The 27,908-nt window shown below is 39.9% G+C and overlaps 1 protein-coding gene across 3 annotated transcripts in view; it reads right to left on the bottom strand.

Moving 5' to 3' along the window:
- epha3 (eph receptor A3) overlaps positions 1-27,908 on the bottom strand; it is a 559,788-nt gene that overhangs the window by 197,436 nt on the left and 334,444 nt on the right. For 2 of the 3 annotated variants that reach the window (XM_072445112.1, XM_072445113.1), the window contains exon 2: positions 17,688-17,752. The exons of the other annotated variant lie outside the window; for it this stretch is intronic. In XM_072445112.1, coding sequence (XP_072301213.1) covers positions 17,688-17,752 — 65 coding nt within the window. The remainder of the gene's footprint in view (positions 1-17,687; positions 17,753-27,908) is intronic. 3 annotated transcript variants of the gene reach the window in all.

Raw genomic sequence — 27,908 nt, 5'->3', positions numbered from 1 at the left:
TGGAGAAACATAGACAATTTACTGTGAGCTTTAGAATTTTAACATTACATGGCTGCATTTAATATAATATAAAGTGTATTTTGAAAAGCAGTAATATTAATTTATTTGGTGAAATCATCTCAGCCACAAGGGGCGCCAAGTACATATGACAAACAAATGTGATGATTTGACATTTTGGTGATATTGCCATATGAAAATTAACTTAAGCAGTATATAATGTTAAATACAGTGTTTATAATAAATATAAACCCCTGGGAAAACCATGATATTCATTTGTACAAGTCCCAAGCACCTATAAATGCAATGGTTGTGTCAAAAGTAACAGAAATGAGAATAGAATCTGTAAGAACTTTTGAGTTTAGACGCAAAACACCATGTACTGTAAATTATGTTGCCATGTGGGACTCATATTTTGTTCTGAATTATAAAAACATTTTCATTTTCTCAGTAGTAATTAAAGTTCTCAAGTGACAAATCGTTAGGCTCAGTTCTAATTTAAAATGAGTTGGAATACAGTGGAATCACTTAAGGTCTATCAAGATCTCAAGACAAACGTGTGATACTTGAACTCTCTGGACATGGAGAGTTGTGGGAAGAGTTTGAAAAGCTTTCCTCGTAAAGATGTCTGATGACTGATGAGTTGTACAGAAAATACTCACTCCATCTCATATTGACCTTTGCTGGGGCTACATTAATCACTTGTCATCGCCGTTTGTCATTTTGAGCGATGATCAGAAGAGATGAAACGGAAAAGACCACAACCTGCTTCAACTTCCTGGTCCCCACGTGCCACTGGAGTAAGTTCTTAATTATTGGAACCATAGTGTCCGTGTGCCCTTTGCCCTGAAGCAAGACACTTTAACTTGTCTTGCCTCTGATGTCTCAAATGCTTGATGTTTAAATGTGGGTTTGGGACGTTTTTAATCAAATTGTTGGGACAAAAAAGTGGTTTATTGGTTTATTCAGACATTTTCCCAAAGGCCAAAGTGATTCCAAATAATGTACATAATGTCTGAAAAGGGAATTGGACCAACCAAACATCAAAATAAACAAATCACAGCACATTTAAATTAAAATATAAGTCCCACTTGGACCACTGATGTCTGTTACTGAGTCAGTCCAGTCCATGATCGTTTTGAGGTTTGTGTCATCCCTTTCCTTGTGATAGCATCAATGTTGTTTTGAAGATATGAACATTTGAATATTGAGTATATAGTTGACAGTCAAAAAGAAGCCGATTAACACAATAAAATCTAAACTTTCAAATAAAGGTACAAGTTTACATTTGTAATTGGCTCCAAACCAGGTCTCCATGACATAAATCAACAACATGGTTTTAAATTCAGATATGGGTAAAATAAGGCTGGTGAGGCAAGTAATGTGGTTAAAGTTCAACAGTCTCCAGGAAAAGTCGATTAAACTCAACAAGTGAATGTATCCATGATGTGAAGCAAGAGCCCACACTGAAGGTAGAAAAGGTTTACTAAATAATCAGTGTTGTTCACATCCTGAACATATGAAATGTTACAGCTGATATAAAAACAATTCACTTTAGTAACTCAGTAATGTGCTTATCTACATTAAACCCTGAGCAGTAGAGTCAGAACTCAGTGACCCGTTAAAAGTTTGTGACCCCAGTCTAATATTTTAAATAAGTTCTTCCACTCGTCACCCCTTTTCTCAAGGACAAATCACAGCCAGGGATTTAAGAAAGTTTTGAATGTTTCTGTGCAGTGGAGGCGACAAGGACAAAAATGACAACAAAACACCCACCATCCTGTCGCTGTGTCAATATTATTTGTTGTCTGTATTTCCCCACATGCTGAATTTCAATAGCTTTAACCTGTCGAACACAAAATTGTCTTTATACCAGTCTTACAAGGGCCCATTCATAGACAATTTACCATAAAAGTTGGACTGTAAACCGCTATTATTACGATGAGGTTAATTTAGAGAGTTTTACGGGCTAATGGCCTCTAGGGGTGCTCTAGCTAGATGTTCTTTGTCTCTTGCTCACTGGTAAGTACAAGCGCAGGGGCAGAGCCAGACGTGAAGACACAGACTGACACAGGTAAATCACAGAGAAATCAAGGACAGAGGGCACAGTCTGTATGTTTAGTTGGTCTTTAGTTCAATCCGACTCATATTCCCTGAGAAAAGAGTCCAATGAGGAACTGAATTTAGACGCCCATCACAATCCGGTTACCCATGCATCACTACTGTGTACCATCTTTCTGTGTACATTTATCTTCTGTGTAAATTTATATTTCAGATACGCTCAGTAGTTGAATTGGTGAGAAAGCACACACACCGCGTAAACATTTGAACTAAAATTAGACTAAACATGGAACTAAAGCCGGACTAGAACAGGACCAAACCAAGTCAGAACAAAACTGGGTCCAAACAAGGTCGCTGGCGGTCCCAATTCAACCTGCAACCTCGAAGCGTGAACAAAACGCTGCAGATTCTGCCGGTAAATTCATATTATTTACTGTCTGCTACCTCCAAATGCAACTGCTAAATTTCAATCCTTTTCACATCCCTGTCTGACTCAGAGATCTGTTTTCTATCCAGAGCATACAGGGTATATTCTTTTCTCCTTGGTCGCCTCCACTTATTTTATTCATATATTCTGCTCTTGCAGTCGCCCTGCTGCTAATAACCTCCTCACACTTAGCTTACCGTGTTGCTATCTCTCCATCTACATGCACGCCCCTCTCCTCTCCGCTATTCCCTCTGTATTTTAAGTTCTCCTTGTATTCCTGGCACGGAGCGGGTTAGCCCAAAAAAGCTGTCAGGATATGTTCGGCTGTCAGCGAGATGCTGGGAGGGAGTGCGCTGGATATCGGCCTTGGCGTGTCCCTGACAAGAAACAAGCCAATTAGAAGGATTCCCCCAGTACGGTTTAAGCCCAGTTTTAGCAGAGGTCCCCAAGACGACCAGCACAGTGTGAAATGATCCTACTTTTCTATATTACACAGTCCGCTTTAAGAAGGAGTTCAGGAATAAACCTAACTTATGTGCTGGACATTGCTCAGGTATTTTATTCTGAGCAGTAAAAGATTCATAATTTTACCAAATATCATTTTGTTAATCAATAAAGTCTGATGGGACTGTTGTATGGATGGGAAATATTGACAAAGCGGTATATCTAAATATTTTTGGAAATAACTCAATAACGATAAGAGTTGCTCCGATCAGGATATTTCAGGCCGAGCACTGATACAGATCATATCTGCCGATATCGATCACATTTATTGTGATATAATAAATATATGTGTATATTAAATATACATCATTTATCATTAAAAAGTGAGATCATAAAAAGTTCGACCGAATCTCTCTTGTATATAAGAGCAACAGAGTTTCCTTGGCAATTTTAGGCACTAATGTGCTTCTGCTCATCAATTAACCGCATGGGTTGAATGAATACTTGTGCCGTTCATGTCCGCGTCATGCAGAGGTGCATCTGGCACAGCGGTGCATCTGGCTCAACGTGCATCTAACGCAGCGTGCAGCCAAACAGTGGATATAGGAGCAGGCTTTCATTCTCTGAGCAGTTTGGACAGTTTGAGGTATAAGTCATCCTCGCTGAAGAGAGCAGGATGACTTATGTGTTGTGAGGTGCCACTTTCAAACGCAACTTTGACAAAACCATGAACTGCTTTGCATTTTCACATTCCATACAGTCATTTAGTAACTGTACAGCTTCAAAAAGCACATTTTCACAGCAAAATAAGACACGACAGCTTTCATAGAACCATGGCTCGCTTTACATTTAAGGCCCATATGAAATGATCACTTTTGTTGAGTAAATGAGTACAAGTTTTTTGCCGTGGTCGGTACAATCATAATCGGCGGTCGATCGATCGGCACACCTCTAATTAGAGCTGTAGGTCTTTAGTCCCTTCGTTGATTAATTTGATGATGGTGTCTTGTATTGTTGACTAATTATTTTACTGGCATTATAAGGATTTTGGAGTTTATTCTACCTTTTTTTACACATGAATACCAAATACTAGTACTTTCCTGTACACATTGTTATTCTAGCATGAAATCCTGTGAAAATGTTATTTTGGCGTTTTGGTCAGATAATTGGCTGTAGGTCATTGTTCCTCCATGAAAACCCCAACTCTGGCATTTCCTCCATTAGTGCCGGTCAGGAGCATCTGGGCTGTGCAAAAGTTGAATCCCAGAGACGCCAAAGCTCAACAGGAGAAATGTTAGAAATGTTACAAACCATTATCTACCGTACTTTTCGGCCGCTACTTTTTCCCACATTGAGGAAGAAGAAGCTACAGTGAAGCTACAGTTAGCTCAAAGCTCCAAAGAGGTCCAGGCTCCTGGACTTCCACTCTATACCATGCAAAAGAAGTAAGCTTTTAACCCTGTAGTAACCCTGGATTTTGGATTTCTATGCAACCAAACGAAGGAATACAAAAAAAAACACACGAAAAAGTGGTCCATGGGAACTATCTCGCTCTTCAGCCCTTTTCCCAGCATCAATCCTTTTGCCATTTAGGTCAGTCCTAATCAGCAGCAGTAGGAATTGTTTATTTCATCCCAATGAACAATTAAAAAAATAACAACACTCTCTGACAATGATGAATCAAGAACTTTCAATTTATTTAAGTGATCAATGGTAAAAAATATAACACAACATATTAAATCTGAAGGTGCTGATCTGAATCTCTAGTATTTACACTGCCCTGAGCTTGATTAGTCTTGTCCCAAGGAAGGAGCTTCGACCTGAAGCTGCTCCGACTTTGTCAAAATGTCTCAGCTGGACAAGGTGCTGGTTGTGGTTTCCAAAGTTTTGTCACAACAACCCAAGTAACCTGGCGTTATGCTCCCTCTTGGCAGCCCACGACCGTTCGAAGTAGGGGGCTTGTTCCTCCTCCGAGAGCCTACTCCATCGCTCCCCGACAATTGTGTTGACATGGGCTGAATTTCTCATGTTGAATTCCAACATCACGTTCTCCCTCTGCTCAGCCTTGTACAGCATGAAGGCGTTTGGAGGTTTGTACGGCTGAGCAGCTTTCCTTCTCACCCTAGAAATGGAACGCAGTGTTTGCTGATCCTTTCCAGGTGCCAGTCTGCAGTCAGGTGGGCTGTCTTGAGGGGGACAGTCGTTCTTCCTTGGTGCAGGTCCATGTGAACGTGAAGGTGCTGTTGGTAGAATGTCACTGTCAGTGTTTGTACTGACAGTGCCGTCCATCATGGCTTCTACGCTGGCTAGCATAGAGTCTACATCCCATGTCTCCATAGTATTAGAACCGTCCAAGAAGGCGTCCACGCTGGCTGCCATGGCCTCTACATCCCATGTCTCTGTAGTACTCGTGCTCTCCAAGAAGGCATCAATGCTTCCAGACACAGCCTGTACATCCAATGCATCCATAGTGTAACAGCAAACCAACATGATCATGAGAATGAGAGGCCTTATATAGGGGCGGAGATGGGGCAGTGCATATTGGGCTTTATGACATCACATATTGGGCTTTATGACATCACGGTTACATGGCCAATCAGAGTGTGAGAAAGAAACAGACAAGAGTCCATATATGGTCAAGACAACGATCAGACCAAGTGCACCACAGGTAAGCACTGTAAAACTACGGATTTGGGTTTTATACAACAAACGCACTGTAAAAATATGTAATATTTGGGTTTTATATAACCAACGCACTGTAAAACTGCGGATTTGGCTTTCACACAGTAAAAGTACTGTAAAACTACGGATTTGGGTTTTATACAACAAATGCACTGTAAAACTAGGGATTTGGGTTTTATACTACAAACCCACCGTAAAACTACGTATTTGGGTTTCACGCAGCAAAAGTACTGTAAAACTACGGATTTGAGTTTTATACAACAAACGCACTGTAAAACTATGAATTTGGGTTTCACGCAATAAAAGTACTGTAAAACTACGGATTTGAGTTTTATACAACAAACGCACTGTAAAAATATGTAATATTTGGGTTTTATATAACCAACGCACTGTAAAACTGCGGATTTGGGTTTCTTGCAGCAAAAGCACTGTAAAACTACGAATTTGGGTTTTACGCAGCAAACGCACTGTAAAACTGCGGATTTGGGTTTCTCGCAGCAAAAGCACTGTAAAACTACGGATTTGGGTTTCACGCAGCAAAAGTACTGTAAAACTACGGATTTGGGTTTCACGCAGCAAAAGTACTGTAAAACTATGGATTTGGGTTTTATACAACAAAAGCACTGTAAAACTACGGATTTGGGTTTCACGCTGCAAAAGTACTGTAAAACTATGGATTTGGGATTCATACAACAAAAGCACTGCAAAACTACGGATTTGGGATTCACACAACAAAAGCAATGTAAAACAACAAATTTGGGTTTCACACAACATGATCACTGTAAAACAACGGATTTGGGTTTCACACAACAAAAACACTGTTAAACAACTGATTTCTTCCATTTTCTTCCATTCCTGCCAGGATATCAGCTTTGTGTTCATCTAAACAGGCCCAGGATTCACACTGAGTGAGTATAAATACATTAAGAAACTATGTTACTAGCGACAATGTATTAAATTTACTGTGTTAGGCTATAGAGTGTAATTTTTTTTAATGTTATTCAGTTTTCCCCAGGACTTTGTCAATGTAAAAAATGTGCAGTGGCTCAAAAAAGGTTGAAAAACACTGGGCTTAATCATAGAGATACTTTCTGCTTTTGAGAGCACCATTGTAAATGTCATTGTTGAGGTTCACGAATCACACAATTACTACAAATGTATTAGGTAATTATGGAGTCTTTTAATTACATCTATTTATTTATATATTAGTATACTCAAGATTTTACCTATTACAAAACTGAAGACTAATTGAATACATGCATCAAGTTCATTCAATGTTATATGATATGTTCTCAAGTGATGGGTTTTAAATTTGTAATAAAAGTCCAAAGAAAAATGAAATGAAAACAACTGTAAAATTCAACCTTACTACAAAGAATACATTGAATCATCAAAATATGATGGGGCGAAATCAAATGCCCCGCAGATGAAATTCTGATTTGGGATTATGTTCTTTGAGCTGCACTGTTGGCCATCACTCCACCGCTCTCTGTCTGCGCTGTGCCCCTTGCTGTTGTTCAAGTCCCACTTTCACAGCTAATAGTATTAAGGATGGAACAAGTGCTGGCAGATAAGTCTTTTGGTTGGGGGTTTGTGCAATCAATTACTGTGGATAAATATTGCAAAGAAAAGATAATGGATTAGCGTAAAGGCTTGAGAGGGTGGGCAAATTCTCTCATGATTATCCTCAACATCTGTGTTAGTGGTTTTGCTCATACTGTATCGCTCTAGAAAAAACTAAACGCCTAGTTCAACTCTTTCTCCCCAATGACATATACAATTATGGATTATTCAGACATGTCCAGTACCATTGCTTTTCATTTCATGTTTTAGAACCCATGCCTGTATACAAAATACACCTAAACAAAGGTTTTTCTTAATCATTGCATGTATTATGATGTTTTCTTTGACCTCTCAGGATGAATAAAATCAAATCTTAAGGTTCCATATAGTTGTTTTTTTTCAAAAATCAAAAAAGCATGCTGATATAAGCAGGGCCGGCCCAAGCCTTCAGGGGGCCCTAAGCGAAAACATTTTTGGGGGCCCCTCACCACGTCATCAGAATCAGTTTTATTGCCATTGTCAGTAAACAATTCACATATGGGAACTTTCTTCAACGCAAACAAAGCGCAACAAAACTCCAGGGCATCCGTTTGCCAGTTAGTTTATTCTCAACACCTCACAAGCTCAAATATTGATAACTTAAATCCCACAATGCAACTTGTTTTTCCGCTGACATCACCTCTACTCCCTGTACAAATAACACACGTCCCAGATATGTTTTTCAGACCTTTTTTGGGTCTTCTGCTGCATTTTAATGTGGTCCAGCCGGCTAAAGTAAGAGTAAAATGTTGGTTGTAATGCTATAAAATGATGATGTGATGAAACTGTGCCAGGAGAAAATGACTAAAGCCAGTTATTAATACATTAGTGTACTTAATTACTCAATACAATATTGGCTATGAAAAATAATTATGGTCAAATTGATTCATTTTAACTGAAAATGTAAAAGTAATAGTTATCCTTACTAATTTATCTTTTACAGCTCCCAACTGTTCCTTCTTGCCAAAGTGACAAAACAAGTTATATTAAATTAAACAAATGGCATAAGCATTGCTTGATGAACAATTAACACTGATAAAACAGTGCAAACATGTTATTCCCAGAGAATGAACAGAACGAGAAGTGAAGGTCCAAACCTCGCTATAGTGAAGAGACTGCGTTTCTGCAACTTTGCCACTTTTATATAAAAATATATAGTATTATTCTATAACAGACGTAATTATAATATGTCTGGTTATTTTTCACTATCAATTTATTATAATTTATAACAAATAGTCTAATGATGCTTTTTAAATAAATTGAAAAGTTTTATTGCTCTATCAAAAGTTAATTACAATATAAATGTTTGTTCTGATCAGAACATCACACACTGGACTCTGTGTGAAACAATGCTGCGATGTGATTGGCTGATGGACCTCACGTGCATAAACCTTTACGTTCCTCTCATTGCACGTTAAGAAGTAAAACAGACATCACGAGTCACGATTGATCTCACACATGGTGATGTGAGAGAGAGGGACGCAAACTCAAACCAGCTCATCTCTGACTGAGGCTGCACAGGGGCCCGGGACAGGGGCCCGGGACAGGGACAGGGGACAGGGGCCCGGGACAGGGGCCCGGGACAGGGGCCGCACACTGTTCACTCCAAAGTCTCACGTCAGAGGTTCTGGACGAGACGGCGCTCGTCCGGACCGGATCTCCGCCTCTTAGTGACCCGGGGCATAGAGGCCCCTCACCGGCCTCACCTGCAGCTAACACGGGCTGGTGTAAATGTGAAGCTTATTATCTTTCATTCAGACATATTGTGCGCGGGGCAGAGCTCTCGTCGCCTCCAGCCTGAGCGAACTAACGTGACAGAATCGTGTTGTTTCAAACAGCAGCATTAACCGTCTCTTTGTAAGAGAAGTTCAATACCTGGAGAGTGTTGTTGAGTTTGCAGTTTCTTTTCTTTTCGGCATCGGGGGGATATATTCCTCTGGACATGAGGACCACGTTGTGCTGTGTTTATGTTTTGCTCTGGAGCTCCTCGCGCACAATGAAGTTGACCAATCAGCGCAGGTTTGGTGTCTTGGTTGCCAGATTGTCACTGCCGCGCCAGCAGCGCTACTACACTAGTGGCGCACGCTGCGCTTGCACTTCGCATAAGACGGGTTGCCAGATTGGGGGCCCTATTAACGCCTCGGGGCCCTACGCGGCTGCTTAGTTCGCTTATAGGCTGGGCCGGCCCTGAATATAAGGACGGAGTTGAAATGAACACAATTTGAGTCTGGCAGTGATTTATTTTAAACATGCAGTATTCAAGCTTTGACGTCAAAATGAATACATAAATAAAACATAAATAATGTGCTCTATTGTTACAGTTAGTTCCGCTTTAAGGCCTTAGTTATTTTACTACTCTGCTGTACTTAGATTATTGATTTCTACAATATAAATAAAATAAATTATCTTTTTTTTTTTATAAAGTAACGGCGACAAGGCAAAATACCATTAAATTAAATGTAAAAAGCGGTAGTAAGTCAAAAGATAAGAGCGTGAAGCAATTTCTCTGCAAACTCCTGCGGTAGTCTGACGGAGCTGCTCCGAGCTGCTCTGTCCCTGCGCGCGGTCCCTGGGAGAGCGCGCGCGCCCGTTTACCTGCTGCTGCTTTATATCGCAAATACACATTTTAAACCTGTTTACTACATTTTCTTCTGCGCGTTTTGCCGTGACTAAAGGGTGCACACTTAAGCGTCAGTTCTGTCTGTCTAAAACACGCTAAATCTACTGTTACTATGGATCTATTATATTATCGACTGTTACACTCACCTGCGCGCCGCGTCTCCCCCCCTCTCCTCCCGTGGAGCATTATGGGCAAACCCGGAAGAAAACATCTTTTGAAATTGAAATTATATTTATATTTATTTTTCGTCCGCCTGCACAATATATTTCATTTAAAAATCCGTAAACCAAGTAATAAAATAACTGCGGCCTAAGTCTCAATACAAAAATCCCTTGGCATCTTTTCAGAACATAATTTAAATATAATTAAAAGTGTAACTTTTCTGGTGGAGGGTCCTGCATCAACTTATCTCCTATGGATTCTATCTGAGATGTATTGGATTACAGGATTTTTAACTGCTAAATCTGACAGGTCCATGAATGTCTAATACAGCCCCTTATACACAGATGAGAACAACAAATGTCCTGTAGTTTTGGAGAGATCCTGACTCCAATCATTTAGCTACCACAATAGCTCGCACAACACTCGCTCCACCATAATACCCACCCAGAGAAAATCAGTTTTATTCATTTTACAGTGGCCATAAAATAATCCACCACACTAAAAAACTGTATGGAAAAGCAGAAGATTATGGCCACATTTATTGCCTGCTGGCGTTGTTTATCCTTCTGGTAATATGTAAAACATCTTCATTTATTGTTCTGCAGCAGAATATAGGCTACTGTATATTATGCGTATGACATATTGCTATATCAGCCGTGCAAAATAAATGTGATAATGTTAAATGTACCCATGCATAACCTCGATGGAGCCATAATATGCTATAACTATTCCAGACGGACGCATTATTCACTGTACAGCATAAATCTTCTGCTGTCCCTCCACAACCTCACTCAATGATAAATAATAAGTCTTACAAATTGAATCAAACTCCAATTTACCTTGCAGGAAAGGTACATCACATCATATTTTTTATAATGTTTACATGTTATAAGGTAATCAAGAACTAGTCTTTGAACAGCAAACATCATAGCAGTTTCTATTAGATAATGATTAACAAACAGAAATAACTGAACATAAATAAATCATAGGTATGCATGCTGGAACTTTGCTCAGTTTGCGCTTTTGTGTCGCAAGGTAACGCCGAATGACAAGTACTTTGCACTAAATTAGCCAAGTTCAATTTAGCTCTAAAATTTCACACCAAAAAAGGTTATATAGTGTGAAGTCCATTTTAAAAAGTTGGATGAGCTGCATGGTTGAACAGTTTGCGTTAACCTGGCGACTGAATTCTGCGGAGTTCCTGCCTAACGCCCATAGCAGCAGGGGAAAAGGGTTATGGTTAGAAAATGAATGACCCGCTTAACCTCCGTACAAACTGTGTAAGACATTTGAGACATTTCATTACACGTAACGAAATAAAGTCGTCACAGCTTCATAGATATAGAAAACAAATGCGTTGCCCTGAGCGGAGCATGAGCGTCTGGGGAAACGCACTCTAATACTCTTACATAACCGTGCCAATCCAACCCCAGCAGATCTGACTTCTTGCTTCTCTCGACCCCTGACGGTAAACAAAAACAGGATTATACCCTGTTAGATGACGGACAAGCGTCGGTCGTTGCCGTCTAACCTGCTGTCACGGCCTTCTGTTGTAGAGGCATGGTGCGAGGACAAAAAGCCCACATTAGGCATTCTTAATCCCTTAAAGCCTGTTGGTGTAATTTAATAAATAAGGCGCTCTTCTGTTTGTTCCGCTCTCTTCTGGCACCGCTGGGAAATGACTCATGCATATTTGAGAGCTGGGCCTTTCTGAGTTCAGCTTTTTGTGGTGGCATCAATTCTCCCGGTGTCTCTTACAGGGCACTTCATCACAATTCAGCTATGAAGTTCGGTGTAAAAAGATTCTGCTTTAGAGAAATATTAATGAACATGTTTTTTTTTGCTTATGGCTGCAAGGGATAAGATTGATAGGGGGCGATTGCATTCACTTTGGGCCTTAAGAGATGGTGGCATTAGAGAGTGAGCCAACCAACTACTTTAGCATTTATTTTAAGGATGATTTTACATAACTAAATCACATGTGTTGCCAGTTGGTGTAATCTCACTTTGATAAATGAATGTCTCCTATTTTGTAATAATAAATAATTGCTCCTCATGCATTATGCTAACATGTTTTGGTCTTTGTTTGCTGCAAAAAGATCATAGGAAAATAATTAGCTGTTATTTACCAAGCTAAGTCGCACAATTTGTCTTCAAATATTTATACATAAGAAGCACTTTGCACAGTTTTCTTAGTCATGAAGAGAAATGGGACAGAAACTCTACTTACTTAACAAACCCGTTATGGTCTAGAACTGTATCCCGTCTCCCCAAAAAGGTGTATAAATGAATGTCCTGCTCATGTGTAACAAACATTGGGGCTTTCGAGTAAAAAACACAGAGAAACAACGCACATTTTTTGCAGAATCAACAAGCGAAGCACTTAAGTCTGTAAATCTGAGGTAAAGTAGTTATAGATTTTGTTCTGAAAGTTGCAACGTTATTCCAGAGGGGATGTCTTCCACATTTCAGAGAAATATTCTACAAATTAGCAGCTGTGATTGGATCGACCCAAAATTGGAGAGTTGTCTGATGCGCTCAATGGTCTGGTTCCAGATGCTTCGAACAGAAAGTAGGCTCCATTACATCAGAGAAACCAAAGTGTCAGCCTGAGGAATCAAACCCATAACCTCCTCACTGATCCACGGGCTGAAACACAACCTTTTTAGAAAACCAACCATCTCCTAATTATTACTTCTGCCGTGTGTCGTTTCCAGTCGATGCCCTTGAAAGGCCTGCTCCGGATCAATGCCAGTTCAATGTTAACTTATTTAATGAGACCATGCTTCGAGGAGTGGTCGCATTTGCATCTTTTCCCACACTCGGACAAGTCATTAGTAAACATAAGAACCTTTACATCCTCTTGAGGGCAAATCAAACACCTTCTTCGAAATGACCCCAGCCGGAGTGAAGAGCAGAGATTGACTTTACAGTGCGTTAACATGCGATTCCTCTGGAGGCGATGTGGTCACGGGGAAGTCCAAGCAGAGGTAATTAATTGATTGAAGCGCCTCCGTCTTTTGCATATAATTTTCACTTTAATTAAAACTATTCCCAGGTAAGCAGTGCTAATCGCATATAAGTGAGCCCATAGCAAAGATTCAGGAGCTCAGCGTGGCTAATAAACTGTGATAGTAGCAAAAGCGACAGTAAAATCTGACTTAATATAATATGGAGATAAACGCAGCATGGTGGGCTAATGCAGGGATGTCTGTTGAAATAATTAAATTAAAAGCCTGTAATGAGAATATGTTTCGGGACAATTATATTGTGTAATTTTATATTGACGGTGGGAGTTTAATTAATGTTGGAAGCTGGATTTTCTCTTGCTATTTTTATGAACCGTGCAATATTTCCGCAGCGCTGAGAGATAAGTTAGAATTAATCTTTTCACCATATTAGACACAACACAAGGCTATTTTTGTGTGTCCCAAAAGCTGCATTTGTTGATAAAAATATGACATACCATTAGCAGCAATTAATCATACTGAAATGGGGCACAATTTTTAGGAAAATAATCATCATTGTTCAAGTTTGAGGCACCACCACGCTCATTCTGCCAAACCAAATTGCAATATTAAAATGTGCATAGAAAGTGACAAGTACAGGGTAAAAAAAAGTTAAACAAATTACGTAATATGTATAGGTGTTGTGTTGTAGTAATCAGTATCAGAGTCACAGTAGTGCAGTAGTGTTTTTTCATAGTTTGGTGCGGCTTATACTTCGGAGCGACTTATGTGTGATATTATTCGTTATTCTCACACTGGCAACCGCATTTCATGATTTTCAATGGCCTTGATTGGCAGGGCGGATCAACCAATCAGAGAAAGCATGGTCTAAACAAACGTGACGTGCTGCGAGTAAAAAAGGGGAAAGATGTGAGACAGACAATTGAGTGGATGAATGCAAAATCAAAACGCAAAGAACCTCATTTGAGAGATATGTGACACAAATAAGAAGTTGTGGGACAGTCCAAAGTGAGGAGAGTTTTTACGCCCTATATGGAGCAATTCCATAGCAATATAAACTATTTGAGTAACACAAATACATTTAAAACTAAGACATTTGAGGTCAAACTTTTAGCAAATATTGAATCCCCCCTCTGTACCTACAGCTCATTCTTGCACTACATGACCAGCCACATTTCCGTCCAGCTCATCAGCCCGTAATAAGATGGAGGCAGTAGGTGCATAAGAGATTATGGAGAGATGCCATTGGTTTTGGTGACTGACAGGCGTGTCTTGTCTGTGCAGCTCTGATAGGCAGCTGTGTGTAGGACCCCTGTGTACCGCTGATACCGGCCTGTGTCTAATATGGACCCGATTGACTTCTTGCTGCTGCTTCCAGGTAGAAGAGGGGATTTAAACTATTTTAGCTCCTGAGATCTCCACACGTCCCCCGGGCAGCTCGCCCCGTGCCTTAAATATTAATGGTAAATGGGGGGTAGAAGCCTGACAGCTTAATCATGGCCGTAGCGCTGCCTCTCCTTTCCTTCTCCTCACTGCTGTGGGCGGCTGTCACACGACCTACATGATGTAATCACCTCTATAGTCATGATAAGGGGCACTGGGGGGCTCGGGGACAGATAGAGAGGGACAGGCAGGAGAGAGGTCCTCAGGGATCAGCACTGGAGAATCATTTGGACCGACTATGGACTGAATAGGTGTGAAGTCTGATATAGTCACTCAAACTGAAGGAGATAGCCCCCAGCAAGTCTCATTCTCACACAAATGATTACATACTTACAGGTGCTCTATGTAACTTCATCGACATGTACAACTGCTGTATGTTTTAAAGTAATTATGTGACACAATAAAATAAATACAATTAAATATTCCAAAATATGATTGGTTATTTTAGCGGAGTAGCTTTTGGAATACGAGGTACTACAAATGTATAGTTTCTCTATCAGTAGTATAAAATAAGTAAACATACGTAACACTTTGTCTTCTGCATATTAATAGCATTAAAGGAGACTTTTTGTGTCTTTATAAGGTTCATTGACTTCTTGTTCAAAACAGCAGAACTGATACGTTGATAAGCATCTTCACTGTAGACAGCAGCAGATCTTAATTTCTAATAGAACCACGTCCAGGGATGTGGGCGGGGATAGAGGGGAGGTGAAAACAGACATTTTCTCAGCACTCAAACCTCAGTTGCAGCGCAAACTCAAACATGCATGAATCAATCAAAATGCAACTTTGAGTAATCAATGATGAAGAAACACCATTGAAACAAAGTTAAACCATCATTAAAGATGTCCCCTTTAAGACTTTGATGACTAAGAGCAACTTTGGTCAGAGCCATTGATCAAATAATAATAATGAAACTCATTGTGGCCCCGATCATTACAGTCATTTCGATAATACGCAAATATTCACTTCTTTATGAAAATGTAATGTGCTTTTAATAGCGCTATTGATTCAGGGTTATAACCTATTCTGCTGGCCATTCCATCTCCACAGCCGCATGAAACATTGGCCATCAGAAGCTTTTAAAGTGCATTTTAAGACATATTAGAAATAAATATATTAATATATTATATTATTATACGAGGTACTACAAATGTATAGTTTCTCTATCAGTAGTATAAAATAAGTAAACATACGTAACACTTTGTCTTCTGCATATTAATAGCATTAAAGGAGACTTTTAAAATAAAACACTATTTGAATTGTTTGTCTGCAGTAGAAACAAAAACAAACCTTATCTTTGAGAGGAGGCGATACTTGTGGAATGTTTTGCCCCTTCTTATTTGCTGTAAGTTTCGAACCAAAACTAAAGCAAAATGTTATCCGAAAATAAACCCTTGCATACAATTTCACGAAGAACCCATGTTTGTAGTATCGGCTTACAAACCAAGCAATAACAAAAATACAAGGCGCCGCGATACCATCTTTGAAGATTATTGTAATTAACATTCAGAAAGTGCAGCCCACGACACGCCGCTGTAACTCTTGAAATCCACTGCCATCTCAAATGTCACCCTCAGGTTAAATAATAGAGTGATTCTTCTCTTGTGAGCGGCAGTGACACGGACAGGACAGGCACTGACAGGGGAAGATTGAACATTACAAAGACACACTCCTCCGAGACGTGAGCTCATTATCTGTCTTCAAGTAACTGCATTTCCCAAGTGAACCGAGCGGTGTGGATCAAAAACATGCTTGAATATTCCATGACCAAGGCCAAATATAGTGGCGTGAGGTGGTGATAAAATAATGACCAGTTAAGAGTATTTTTGATTGAAAATGATACAGTGAACCCTCGTTTATCGCGGGGGTTACGTTCCAAAAAGAACCCGCAATAGGCGAAATCCGCGAAGTAGAAACCTTTATTTTTTTACAGTTATTATACAATGTAAAACTCCATAAAACATTGAAGCTCACCCCGCAGCTCACGCGCGCCGCTCTTACGTTATAGCGAGGGTTCACTGTACATCATTACTTTGTATAGGCACTTTATAGGACTGTGCATATTCTTTACGCTATAGTTATTCTTATTTGTGTTGTCACCAATCACGATACAAACATTGTAACTTTGTACTAGGCTCAATAGTCAATACTAGGGCTTAATTCAACAGTTATTTTAGTAATCATCTGTAGTATTTTTGCGATTACCGTTAGTTGGCAAGTCAAATGATAATTTCTATTGTATGTTGAGATTGTTTAAACGACATTACCAAGCAAATATAGGTCAAAATATGGTGACTGAAGGTTTTTAGATAGAGAATAGACACGGGTAAAGTATGTGTTGTTTTTATACGTCCGACTACCGTATTTTCCAGAATATAAGTCGCACCAGCTAAAAAATGCATAATAGAGAAGAAAAAAGCATATATAAGTTGCACTGGAGTATGAAATGCGGTTGCAAGTGTGAAAATAACAAATAAGTCACTTTGGAGTATAAGTATAAGTATATAAATATAAGTATAAGTCGCACCCCGACCATCACTATGAAAAAAGGTGCGACTTATAGTCCGGAAAATACAGTAGTCAAGATTAGTCAATTTAACCATACCGATTTTGATACCACAGTGATAACGCAATATGTCCATGTGGTCTTCTGCTAGTTCTGATACAAATCTATTCAGGAAAGGTCAAAATGAGTAGATGCTATGCTTTTTTTTTTCTCGTTTTTTCCTCCTTTCAACATTGATACTTGATACTCCAATGATTATCTAGTATCAAGGCTATTTTCGTATCCATTAGTACAAGGCTGTCAAACTTTTTTTCCACAGAGCCGCGTAGCAAAACCGTTGTCAGGCACTGCCGTCCTAATCGCTTATAATATACAGGAAAGTGGATGATTGCACGACCAGGCAACAAAGACATGGTCACAACGGTGGATCAAATATGTGGCAAAGGTTTAACAGAGCTTCTCCCGCCTTTATTCATATATATTAGGCCAGTTCACACATGAATATGCTTGATGGTATGGATGATGAGCCTATACATTGACTAAATTGACTATACATTTACTTAAAAGCCCTCTGGATCAATTCATAAGCGAGCAAGAAAAAAAGGCATAAATGGCATAATGGCATAAAACACTCCTGCATTAGCATCTGGGTATTGATACAACTTGTACTCGTGAATTCTTGGGGGTTTACGAAGCAGACACAAAATATATAGAAATCATAGAAGGTTTTCGTGAAGTCATTGGGTTTAAGGAACACAAAAGCCAACTCACCCCATTGATTGGATAGGTCTTCCATCCCAGCTCTCCAAGCACGGACGTGGTATCCAACAGCACCACTGGAAAAAGCACAAACACAGCCATGTCAAGACGCAGAAGTCCCATTTTCCAACAGCGAAAATCTGTCATAAGTGTGCTCATTAAAACATTTGTGCATCAACAGAACTGGTGAGGCACATGAATATTTACGAGTAGAATACAGTGGGAGCGCTAGTTTGCCATTTGTAACACAATTTAGGAGTTGATGGATTACAGCTGGATTGTTGTCAACAGTCTTCAACGCGCCTCCTCCATCCACAGCGCTAAACATTTATTTTGCTGCCCGCTCGGGAGTTAAACTATTTGTATGCCACAAAATGTTTCATTATGCCAACTATTAACCAGTGTGCTCCTGTGTCGATGAATTTGAATTTATTACACCTGCGTTGTATCGCCTCCGTTGTATTCAATTATATCAGCCACACTGTGATTTACTCTCACCTTGCAGCAAGTATTAAAAAACATTGCATTTCGACTGGTGAAAATATTGCCATTCTTGACAGTATTTTGTCTTGGTCTCAAGGACAGAAGATTTAATAATTCAGGAGGAAAGTCTCTGCCGGTGACAAGTGATTTACAATGAACGGGAGTCGACACGGCTTTCCTGGAATTACCTTTGAGTTCGTGCCAGCACAACACTGTTAAATAAAGATGGGGAAACAAATGTAAGTATCGCTCAATGGCAATCGTCAGCAAGTATTCCAAGTATAGAAAACATAGCGAAACACAGTCAAACTCGAACTGACACGGCGCAGCTCTTTTTAAGGCGAACTTTTGGGAGTCAAGTTCGGTTCAAATTCAACACAAATAAAAATATACTGCGGCGATCTCTATTCAGCATAACAGACACGCGAGGCAACAAATAGTGCCGGTACACTCACAAGGTATTTTGTATTTGCATTTCACAGTGATTCTCAAATGTCACACAAATGTTATTGAAGCTTCAGGAAAGAATTCTTGGGGCATGTTGCTGGCAAAAGCTCTTAAAACTGAATTATTTGACCATGTGTCTGTACCCGAAGTGCACCGACAAGACCACGAGATCACACAATTACAAATATGTACACAGGAAAACGACTACGCTGCGTATTTATCAGTAAAAATGGAGATTAAACTTGCAACTATATCTCAAGATGACTCCCTAAATGCTTTGTCCTGTCTGCTGTGAATATGAGTCCTTTAAAATCCTCCCAAAATAAAAAATAATTGACTTATAGAACTTTTAGTCGTAGACAAAATGACTAAAGGTCAGCAGGTCTCCAATTGGTTTAGTCTCAGAATCACCTACTGCATTTGTGGTGTTGTTTGTTTCACACATACAACTTTTTCTGAAATTTTTTGAAGGGTCCGCCACCCCCTCGTCTCCATGGAGATGATATCGTTTTGTCTGGAATATTCCACGGCATGACATTATCTTGCATCTCTTCACTTGCAGGTGTTTTTACTACTCAAACATGCGTTCTTAAACAGGACCAGCAACTCGGTCTGGTGGCGCCACTTGCTTGTCGCCACGGAGATAAGCAACTTAAACACCATACAGTGGAACATTCAAGGCAACATGCGGTGCACCTTGAAGCGAGAGCAGAATACGAATACATTTGACTGATCGCAACCTGTTTTAACGCACAAATAATTTGTGTTTGCAGTGCGCAGTGAGCAAACACATGGCGCCAATATAAAAAGTGACACGCTTTCAAAATCTCCATAAAAGCACATTTCTTCCAGCGCTTTCTTCCAGATGTCCAGCCTGATGCGCATGGACAAAGTCGCCGTTGGATTGTTCATGATGTTTATGAGGAAACCAGATTGAGAATAATGGTACAAACAGTTCTTATTGCTCAGATCATATTCAACCACACAGTATTATTCCCTATTGTAGATATGAAGTATGTAACACGAGACTTGGTATTTCATTGATTTCCACATTTTTCTGTTTTTGTGTTTTATTAAGAAGGACTGGAGTCTATTTAACTATTTACGAAAAAAGCCAAGGAGAACACATTGTAACAGAGAAGAAGACGTGAAGACCTAACCTCTTATTTTGAATCAACATAATCAATATACTCGAGATATCTGTATAAATCAAGTGGTTTTATGCAATAGTATAAATCTGCAGGCTCAATAGGCTTTTGTTAATCTTTTGTTTTGTGGTGAGTGATTCTCATGGCTCAGCACCCTGTCTAATTGAACAACGACTTTGCAGAAATAGGCAAATTAAGCCCAATGATACCAGGTCACACGCAAATCTTGTAAATATTTGTTGACATTATAACCTCTGTTCAATAATAATCAATAATTTAGAGTTGGGCGGTTGTGGATTAACTGACAACACAGTTTGAATGTCAATCCACCGTTACCTTTACTGTCTTTTAATGAGAACTAATGCTATGGGGATTTGGGGGGGTCATTTTCTCACTTTACAGTAAACACTCCGTATTTAGAAGAAGGAGGGGGAGGAGGAGGAGGAGGAGGAGGAGGAGGAGGAGGAGGAGGAGGAGGAGGAGGAGAAGAAGAAGAAGAAGAAGAAGAAGAAGAAGAAGAAGAAGAAGAAGAAGAAGAAGAAGAAGAAGAAGAAGAAGAAGAAGAAGAAGAAGAAGAAGAAGAAGAAGAAGAAGAAGAAGAAGAAGAAGAAGAAGAAGAAGAAGAAGAAGAAGAAGAAGAAGAAGAAGAAGAAGAAGAAGAAGAAGAAGAAGAAGAAGAAGAAGAAGAAGAAGAAGAAGAAGAAGAAGAAGAAGAAGAAGAAGAAGAAGAAGAAGAAGAAGAAGAAGAAGAAGAAGAAGAAGAAGAAGAAGAAGAAGAAGAAGAAGAAGAAGAAGAAGAGCATACTGCCCTCCCATCAGTCAAACTCATTGTATGTTCAGAGTTTTGAAAGAGCTTCATTGCCTGTATATTGTAGCTCTGGCATTTCAGTTCTTGGTTCAAACGTTGGCCTGGTGCGTTTTAAAAATAGCACCTTCTTTTACCTGATATTGGTCTTTTCAGGTGGCCTAATTTTGCGTGACTAAAATGTCTGTGGTCTCCTCTGCAGGGGTTTGAACTCCACTATCTCCTGCTCGTGTCACTTTTCATTTCTCCCTTGTCTGTGAATGTCACTGCACATGTTCAGAGCTCCATCTCAACTGCTTCCCTCAAATCTCTGTGCGCTCGTCGTGACACTCGCAGATAGAGTTGTTATAAAACACAGAAAAAGTTGTAGAGCTGGCGGCCCAAAAGTTCAATAGCTTTAGTTGTAGGTTCTCAGGTGGTATTGGACTTTAAATTAATCTAACGTTAAGGTTCCACAGACACTGTCAGTAAAAGCATGTGGTTCAGAGTTTAGAGTTTTTAAAGCATTACTAGATGTTTTGTGGTTCAGTCCTGGCTTTGGTATGAGGACATTTTATTCCTGATCCAGTTCTGGTTTAGTCTTGATAAATGTAAAACCTGTAGGACCCAGGTCACTAATGGGGGGACTCCGGTCCGGCTCCGAACCCAAGCACAGTCCCGTCCTGCCGCGAAACTTTAGAATGAACGGGATAAGCCCCTCATTCACAGAGTTCACTTTACAACTCTCAACTTGTCGGCCCTTTAGAGCAACGAGGGGGACGTCCAGCTTTTTGCATGCAACTTCAATCAGCCAATCGCCTCGCTGCATTGTTTTGTGCAGAGGAAAGTGAGTCCAGTGTGTGATGTTCTGATCAGAACCCACTTCTCACAGCTTTATATTCGACCAAAAATCTACTTTTAAATGAACACATTTCTATTTATTTTAAAACCATCTTTTCTATCTCTCTAATATAAAAGTGGCAGAAACACTATGAAGTTCCGGACCTCGGCTTGTGGACATGTTCTCAAACTGGACCTCGATGAAAGTTCTTTGGAGACTGTTGCTATAAAATTGACAATAGCTGTCACTTTGTAATCCAAATATGGCCTTTGCCAGCATATAATATATATATATAATATATATGTGTGATAAAATGTGAATATATGATTATATTTCTGTGATGTATTTTATCTGCATAATAGTGATATTTTATCTGCATCATTAGTCTAAGAGAAGAACGGGTGTGTGACAAACTGCATTTGTTTGTGAAGGGGTCGTAAAGATGGGCCAAAGGATGTTTACCCTAGGGGGGGTGATAACCCAGACGAGTCTGGGTAATGTTTACCCAAGGCTTGATCTCTACGGAAAAATACCAAGTGCCTTGATGTGAGGCTGACCAATGAGAAATGTGACCCGCCTATTCCAGAATATCTAATAAAACCAACCAGCATGGGAAAAAACGGGGTGAGACGCGGGGGTGAGACGCAGGAGGGTCAGCCAGGCTCCTTACAACGGCTTGGCTGACACAGTCCCCGCGTTTTCTCCCATGCATGCCACACAAATGTCTGATCTTTCTGTGTCGTTTCATATTCTAAGTTGAATTGTGTTCTCTATGTGTTAAGGAATAGCATCGGTGTATGTCTAATTCCATGACATCTTCTGGTCCTATCGAGCCGGACGACAAGCAGCCCCTTCGCGGAGATTGACGGGTGAATCGGTGAAGTCTGTGCACAGCTAAAAGGAAGTCCACTTTTCCCGTGGCCGCCCATCGCACCTCAGTCTCCGCGAGGAGAGCGCGTCGTTTCGAAGCAGCAGGAGAACACAGGCGACAAAGAAGGTCAGACAAAAATTTTGTGTGTGAAAAAGAGTTAGCCATAAAACGTTTTTATGCATTAGTTTGATATTTACTGGAAAAATATTGTAGACTTATGGACGAGATAAGTTTCTCACATAAGCAAGGCAGTTTAGGTATTACTGAGGAAATACCCAGTTTCATATTACTGAGGAAATACGCAGTTTAGGTATTACTGAGGAAATACCCAGTTTAATATTACTGAGGAAATATGTGTGAATGTAAGCGCTGTGCACGAGCGAAGTAAGTAAGAGAGAAGTGTGAATGTGTGAATGAGGATTAATAAGTGATTAACTAACACTAAGTGAGAATCACAATTAATCTTACAAGGGTCACAAGGCGTTATTCTGAGAGATCTAAAATTTGCAGTCACGGGTGAATCTTTAAACACCTAGCATTATCTCCGGTGGAAAATCAATAAGAAATTCTACTAGAAGCTTGAGATATGACGTGACTGTAAAGCAAGTAGCATTTCTCTCAGACGACCGATACCACATAATGCCAAAATTATCACCCCAAACTGTAAAAAGACAAAGGAAAAGTCATAAGAGGATTTTGGAGGGAGACTTCCAGTATGCTCAGATGACGTGGCAGAGAGGGGGAGATATGGGGGGTCAACAAGGCAGGAGGAAGGGAAGAAAGCAGCTCAGAGGACACTCTGAACTGATGAAATTAGGAATTAAACCCAGCTGGTTTTAAATTTTAGTATTTGAGAGCTCTGTATTTCAACAAATTTAGGGTTTTGTTTGATTGACAACAATCAATTATACAGATTGTATTAAACTTGATAAGAGATGAAGATGAATTCAGATTTTCATAGATGGCCAATATTTTGGGGAATGTGATCACAGACAGGACACTTCCTGTCCCCGACATAGAAGACAAAAGTTGTGTTTTTACGGTATTGTGTTTTTTGTGTGCACCAAACAAAGCCATGTTTTGTTTTGTTTTATTTTTGGACATGACAAAATTATCTTTTTGGACTTAATATGTAACCATAATGCATGACTAGATGAAAGTACAGGACGAAAAGACAGAAGTGTTTTTAAATTTAGGATCAAATACAGGCACAGGCCTGGGAAGTGATAATATGGGTAAATGAGTGACGACTGATGTTTTTGGACATAGGAGTAGAACGGGCAGTAAGTAAAGTGATAGTAAAAGTTATATCAGTAACTTATTTATTTGTATTATCATGAGGAAACCTCGTATTGCATGTAGACGTAAGCAGGGAATAAGTTAAATAGTGACGTCAAATGCCCTCCCAGGAAAGACATGACTGTGTGTCATTAACTAAGGCAATTGATGCAGAAGTGGGGGGACATGGGAGGATATGGGTCATAAAGATAGCCAGAGATAACAGGGGCTATTGACTGGCAAAGAATCTGGACAGGACTCAGGACGGAGTCAGGACGGACCCGGGGGGAGGAGTGTAATGCAGAAGAATACATTACGAGACCCGCAGATTACCTGAAGATAGTGAAAACTACCACCAGGGGAAGGTTTAGAATCATTTTGATTTTTATACACATATAGACTTGTTAGAACAAACTAATACACAATGTTTGTAAAGCACCACATGAGCAGGTGTGAGAGATTGAGTTTGAAACTCACCTGAAGCACATATAGAAGATTAGCACATATTACATTAGATGGGTGACTTTATTCAGGCCACACCACAGAGGAGATGTGAAATTATTAATTATGTGAAACATTTTAAGTTGTGAACTGACCCTTATGGCCAGCTCAACGGGGGAATTATTGAGATAATTAGTATTGTTTGATGTATTTGACACATACACACACACATACATACATACGCACCAAACATTTATAGTTTGAAACATTTTAGAGTTTGAAACATTTGGAGTTTGAAACTTTTAGAGTTTGAAACATTTAGAGTTTGAAACATTTGGAGTTTGAAACAAATGGTGGTAAAACAGATTTACAAGTTACAGGTTTGGCAGTGTAAGATTACACACATAGACTGATTGGACACACAGGGTGGGGGCCCAGTGCCGTGGAAGGGGGGGCTCAGCCAGGGATGTGACCACTGACCTGTGAAAGGTCAAGAGGTGACATTGCGGAGTGGAAGACAGACGCAATTCCATCTCTTCCTTGATTACATCTTGGATTAGTGAACGTTGTAAACTATCTGGATTATTTAATTTTGTTTAAATGTAGTAGTTTGAGAAATGGGAATTCAATATCTCAAAAAGGAGGGATATGTACGTGTAAACAAATATTCCGAATCAATAATTACTAAAAAAAATTGTAAACAAGAAAACTGTTTGAAATGCACTGAATTGTCGAAAAGACTTTGTTTATCACCACAGCAGAGAGCGTGTTGGAGATGTGGTGTTTACAGAGACGAGCCAGGTGGACGAGCAAAGTGGACGGAGCCACACCGTGTCGTCCTCACACTGACCATTGGAGGGACGAGAACATGGGTGCTCTCATGGGAAAGTGAGAGAAATGTCTGGACAACACAACACCAGATCCATAACATCGCAGACGCAGGACTTCGTTTGTATGAGTTTTGTCCAGAGTCTACGATAGAGTACGATACTCTGCTACAATGAACGAGAGACAGAGGCTACGGTGCGCAGAGTACCATACTCTGTGGGAAAAGAATCAACAGTTATCATCATCACAAGTGATGACAATAATATGGGTGCTGAACACCTGTATTATGCACGGGACAATCGCGACAATCGGGACAATCGGGACAATCGCGACAATCGCGACAATCGGGACAATCGGGACAATCGGGACAATCGGTACAATCGGGACAATCGGGACAATCGGGACAATCGATCAACATACACAACTGTGTTTACCGGGAAATGAAACATACACAGACCTGGAATAGAGGGAAGAAAATAAGTGATCAACTTGAAAGGTTATGAAATGCATGATGTGTAATAATGTACAATGTATAATTGACATGACAGAGGCTGAAGAAACACAATGGCATATTATACAGCCACAGTTGTTTGCACTAACTAAGAGAGTTCTTTTTTATCTGCTACAACATAACTACATGTAATGTTAATGAGATTATGAATTGAGATGGGAAATGTACCAGTTCATATGTGTCATAGGTGTGAGCAAAGCGAGCAGCGGGAGGAGGTCTCTTAAGAAACCAAGAGAGGACGTATGGTGATGTGGGGACACTTGTGGGACGTTGTGCCTATGTATCCCTTTTGTGGCCAGCCATGGTCATAACAAAGACCAGCATCACCCAGAACCATACCGCAGGGTCAAGGTCGAGAGGTTAGTGGACAATCTGGTCCCAGTAGCACCTGATACTACGTATTTGATTCTATTGGGGTGTCCAGAGGTCCCTGACGAGTCAAACTGACTGACCACAGAGCAGCGGGTTTAAGGGCTTTCCGCTTGTACTTCTATATTTCCCATCACACCGCACAAATTATAGACAAGATAAATTGTCTGTTCGTCAAATTACAGAGATTGACCAATCTGACTCAAAATTTAGGACAGTAATGCAGTAGAAATGTTGTGGGCCGAGAGAAAAGAAGTGTGTTCAATGTTTGAGAAATGTGCATTATTTTTTAAGTGTAAAAGTGTCATTTTAACAACAATATGAAAGACATGTTGAAAACTGAAATGAGTAATGTGTTTGGCACATGATATAGTAGACTAATGCTTTGATAAACAGGAGGGAAATGTGATAAAATGTGAATATATGATTATATTTCTGTGATGTATTTTATCTGCATAATAGTGATATTTTATCTGCATCATTAGTCTAAGAGAAGAACGGGTGTGTGACAAACTGCATTTGTTTGTGAAGGGGTCGTAAAGATGGGCCAAAGGATGTTTACCCTAGGGGGGGTGATAACCCAGAGGAGTCTGGGTAATGTTTACCCAAGGCTTGATCTCTACGGAAAAATACCAAGTGCCTTGATGTGAGGCTGACCAATGAGAAATGTGACCCGCCTATTCCAGAATATCTAATAAAACCAACCAGCATGGGAAAAAACGGGGTGAGACGCGGGGGTGAGACGCAGGAGGGTCAGCCAGGCTCCTTACAACGGCTTGGCTGACACAGTCCCCGCGTTTTCTCCCATGCATGCCACACAAATGTCTGATCTTTCTGTGTCGTTTCATATTCTAAGTTGAATTGTGTTCTCTATGTGTTAAGGAATAGCATCGGGTGTATGTCTAATTCCATGACAATATGGTGCCACGTCGCTGTGAAAGCCCCGCTCATCTCTCCGGGGGCTTGTTTATAGTCGATCATTACTTTATATGTTATGACTCATTACAGTCGAATATGATCAGCAGCTGCCAACAACATTATCCTCCACCACTCATTGCCTCGTTGGGGCGATGCAAACCACGCAAACAATGACACACCTTTTCATATCCTGGATTTTCTATGTATTTTCTACACCGATAATGACCAGCTTTTCAGGCCGTCACTCACAAAATGTCCACTTACAGCTTCCCAAGTGCTCCTCTGGGTGCTCATTATGCCAACACACATTTTAATCAGTGACAATATCATGGATTCATCTCCATTAAAACATCATGGCTGTGGGAAAGCTAGTTATTACAAATGAATGGAGTTGAAAGGAAGGCTGTTTGGTCATGCAGTACTATCATTAGCGATTACAGCGTTAATGTTGAGTGATTTTAGCACGTTTCATTGACCAGATCAAGTCCGGAGAGAGAGACAGAAGTCTAATCGTCTGCAGCCAGAAGGAAGCACCCGCTGAGACATGGAGATACGATGGACACGCGGCTCTGCTAATTATCTAACATGCATGTTCCATATAAGTGTCTGTTTCATCTACCGGCATTTATTTTCATTTCTCCCTGTGGCCCTCAGAGGCAACTGTTGTTGTGATTTTGGGCCTTACAAAAATAAATTGATTTGATTTGATTTGATTATTTATAATTTCATGCAAATGCACTCTCTGAAATAGAAACATGTGTTGTTTTGCTTTATAATCTTTCAAATAAGATCGTCATATGTCTGATCTATTGTGGAGTTAATTCATTGTATGTTATACTTACTAGTACATTTAGCAAATATAATGTATTATGAAAACTGCAATCAGGATAATCCATCTATTGCAAACTAGATGCATGTAATATCAATAAAGCTGTAAGTGGTTGCTTGTCCTGCAAACAGAAGGAAATGTGCCTGGTCGCCCCAGGGAGGTTTTTTTGTTTCGTTTACATTTTGCTTGGATGAAAATGGGATTAGAGCTGGTGAGTTAAACCTCTTTAGAGGGTGTTACAATGACAGAAAAAAGGATAGAAAGAGAGAAAGAAAGAAACTGAGGTCACAATTATGTTCTTACCTCAATTTATTCATTTTAAATTAAGTCAAAATCCTGTGTTGTCTTGTTCTTATGGATCCAGTGTCTTGTTTGTGAGATTTTTGTCTTTATCCCAGATTTTTCTATTTACTTATAAATGACTAATAATAAACAGTGTTTCTTTCTACTTGTTGTTTCTAGCTGTGTTGCATAGAACCCCACAC

This window comes from Eucyclogobius newberryi, unplaced genomic scaffold, assembly GCF_026437365.1.
Source record: "Eucyclogobius newberryi isolate DKJ021-1_F unplaced genomic scaffold, fEucNew1.0.hap1 SCAF_14, whole genome shotgun sequence".
In the NCBI taxonomy this organism is placed as follows: domain Eukaryota; kingdom Metazoa; phylum Chordata; class Actinopteri; order Gobiiformes; family Gobiidae; genus Eucyclogobius; species Eucyclogobius newberryi.
Note: the sequence above shows the minus strand (reverse complement) of the source record. Positions and strands in the feature narration are given on the sequence as shown.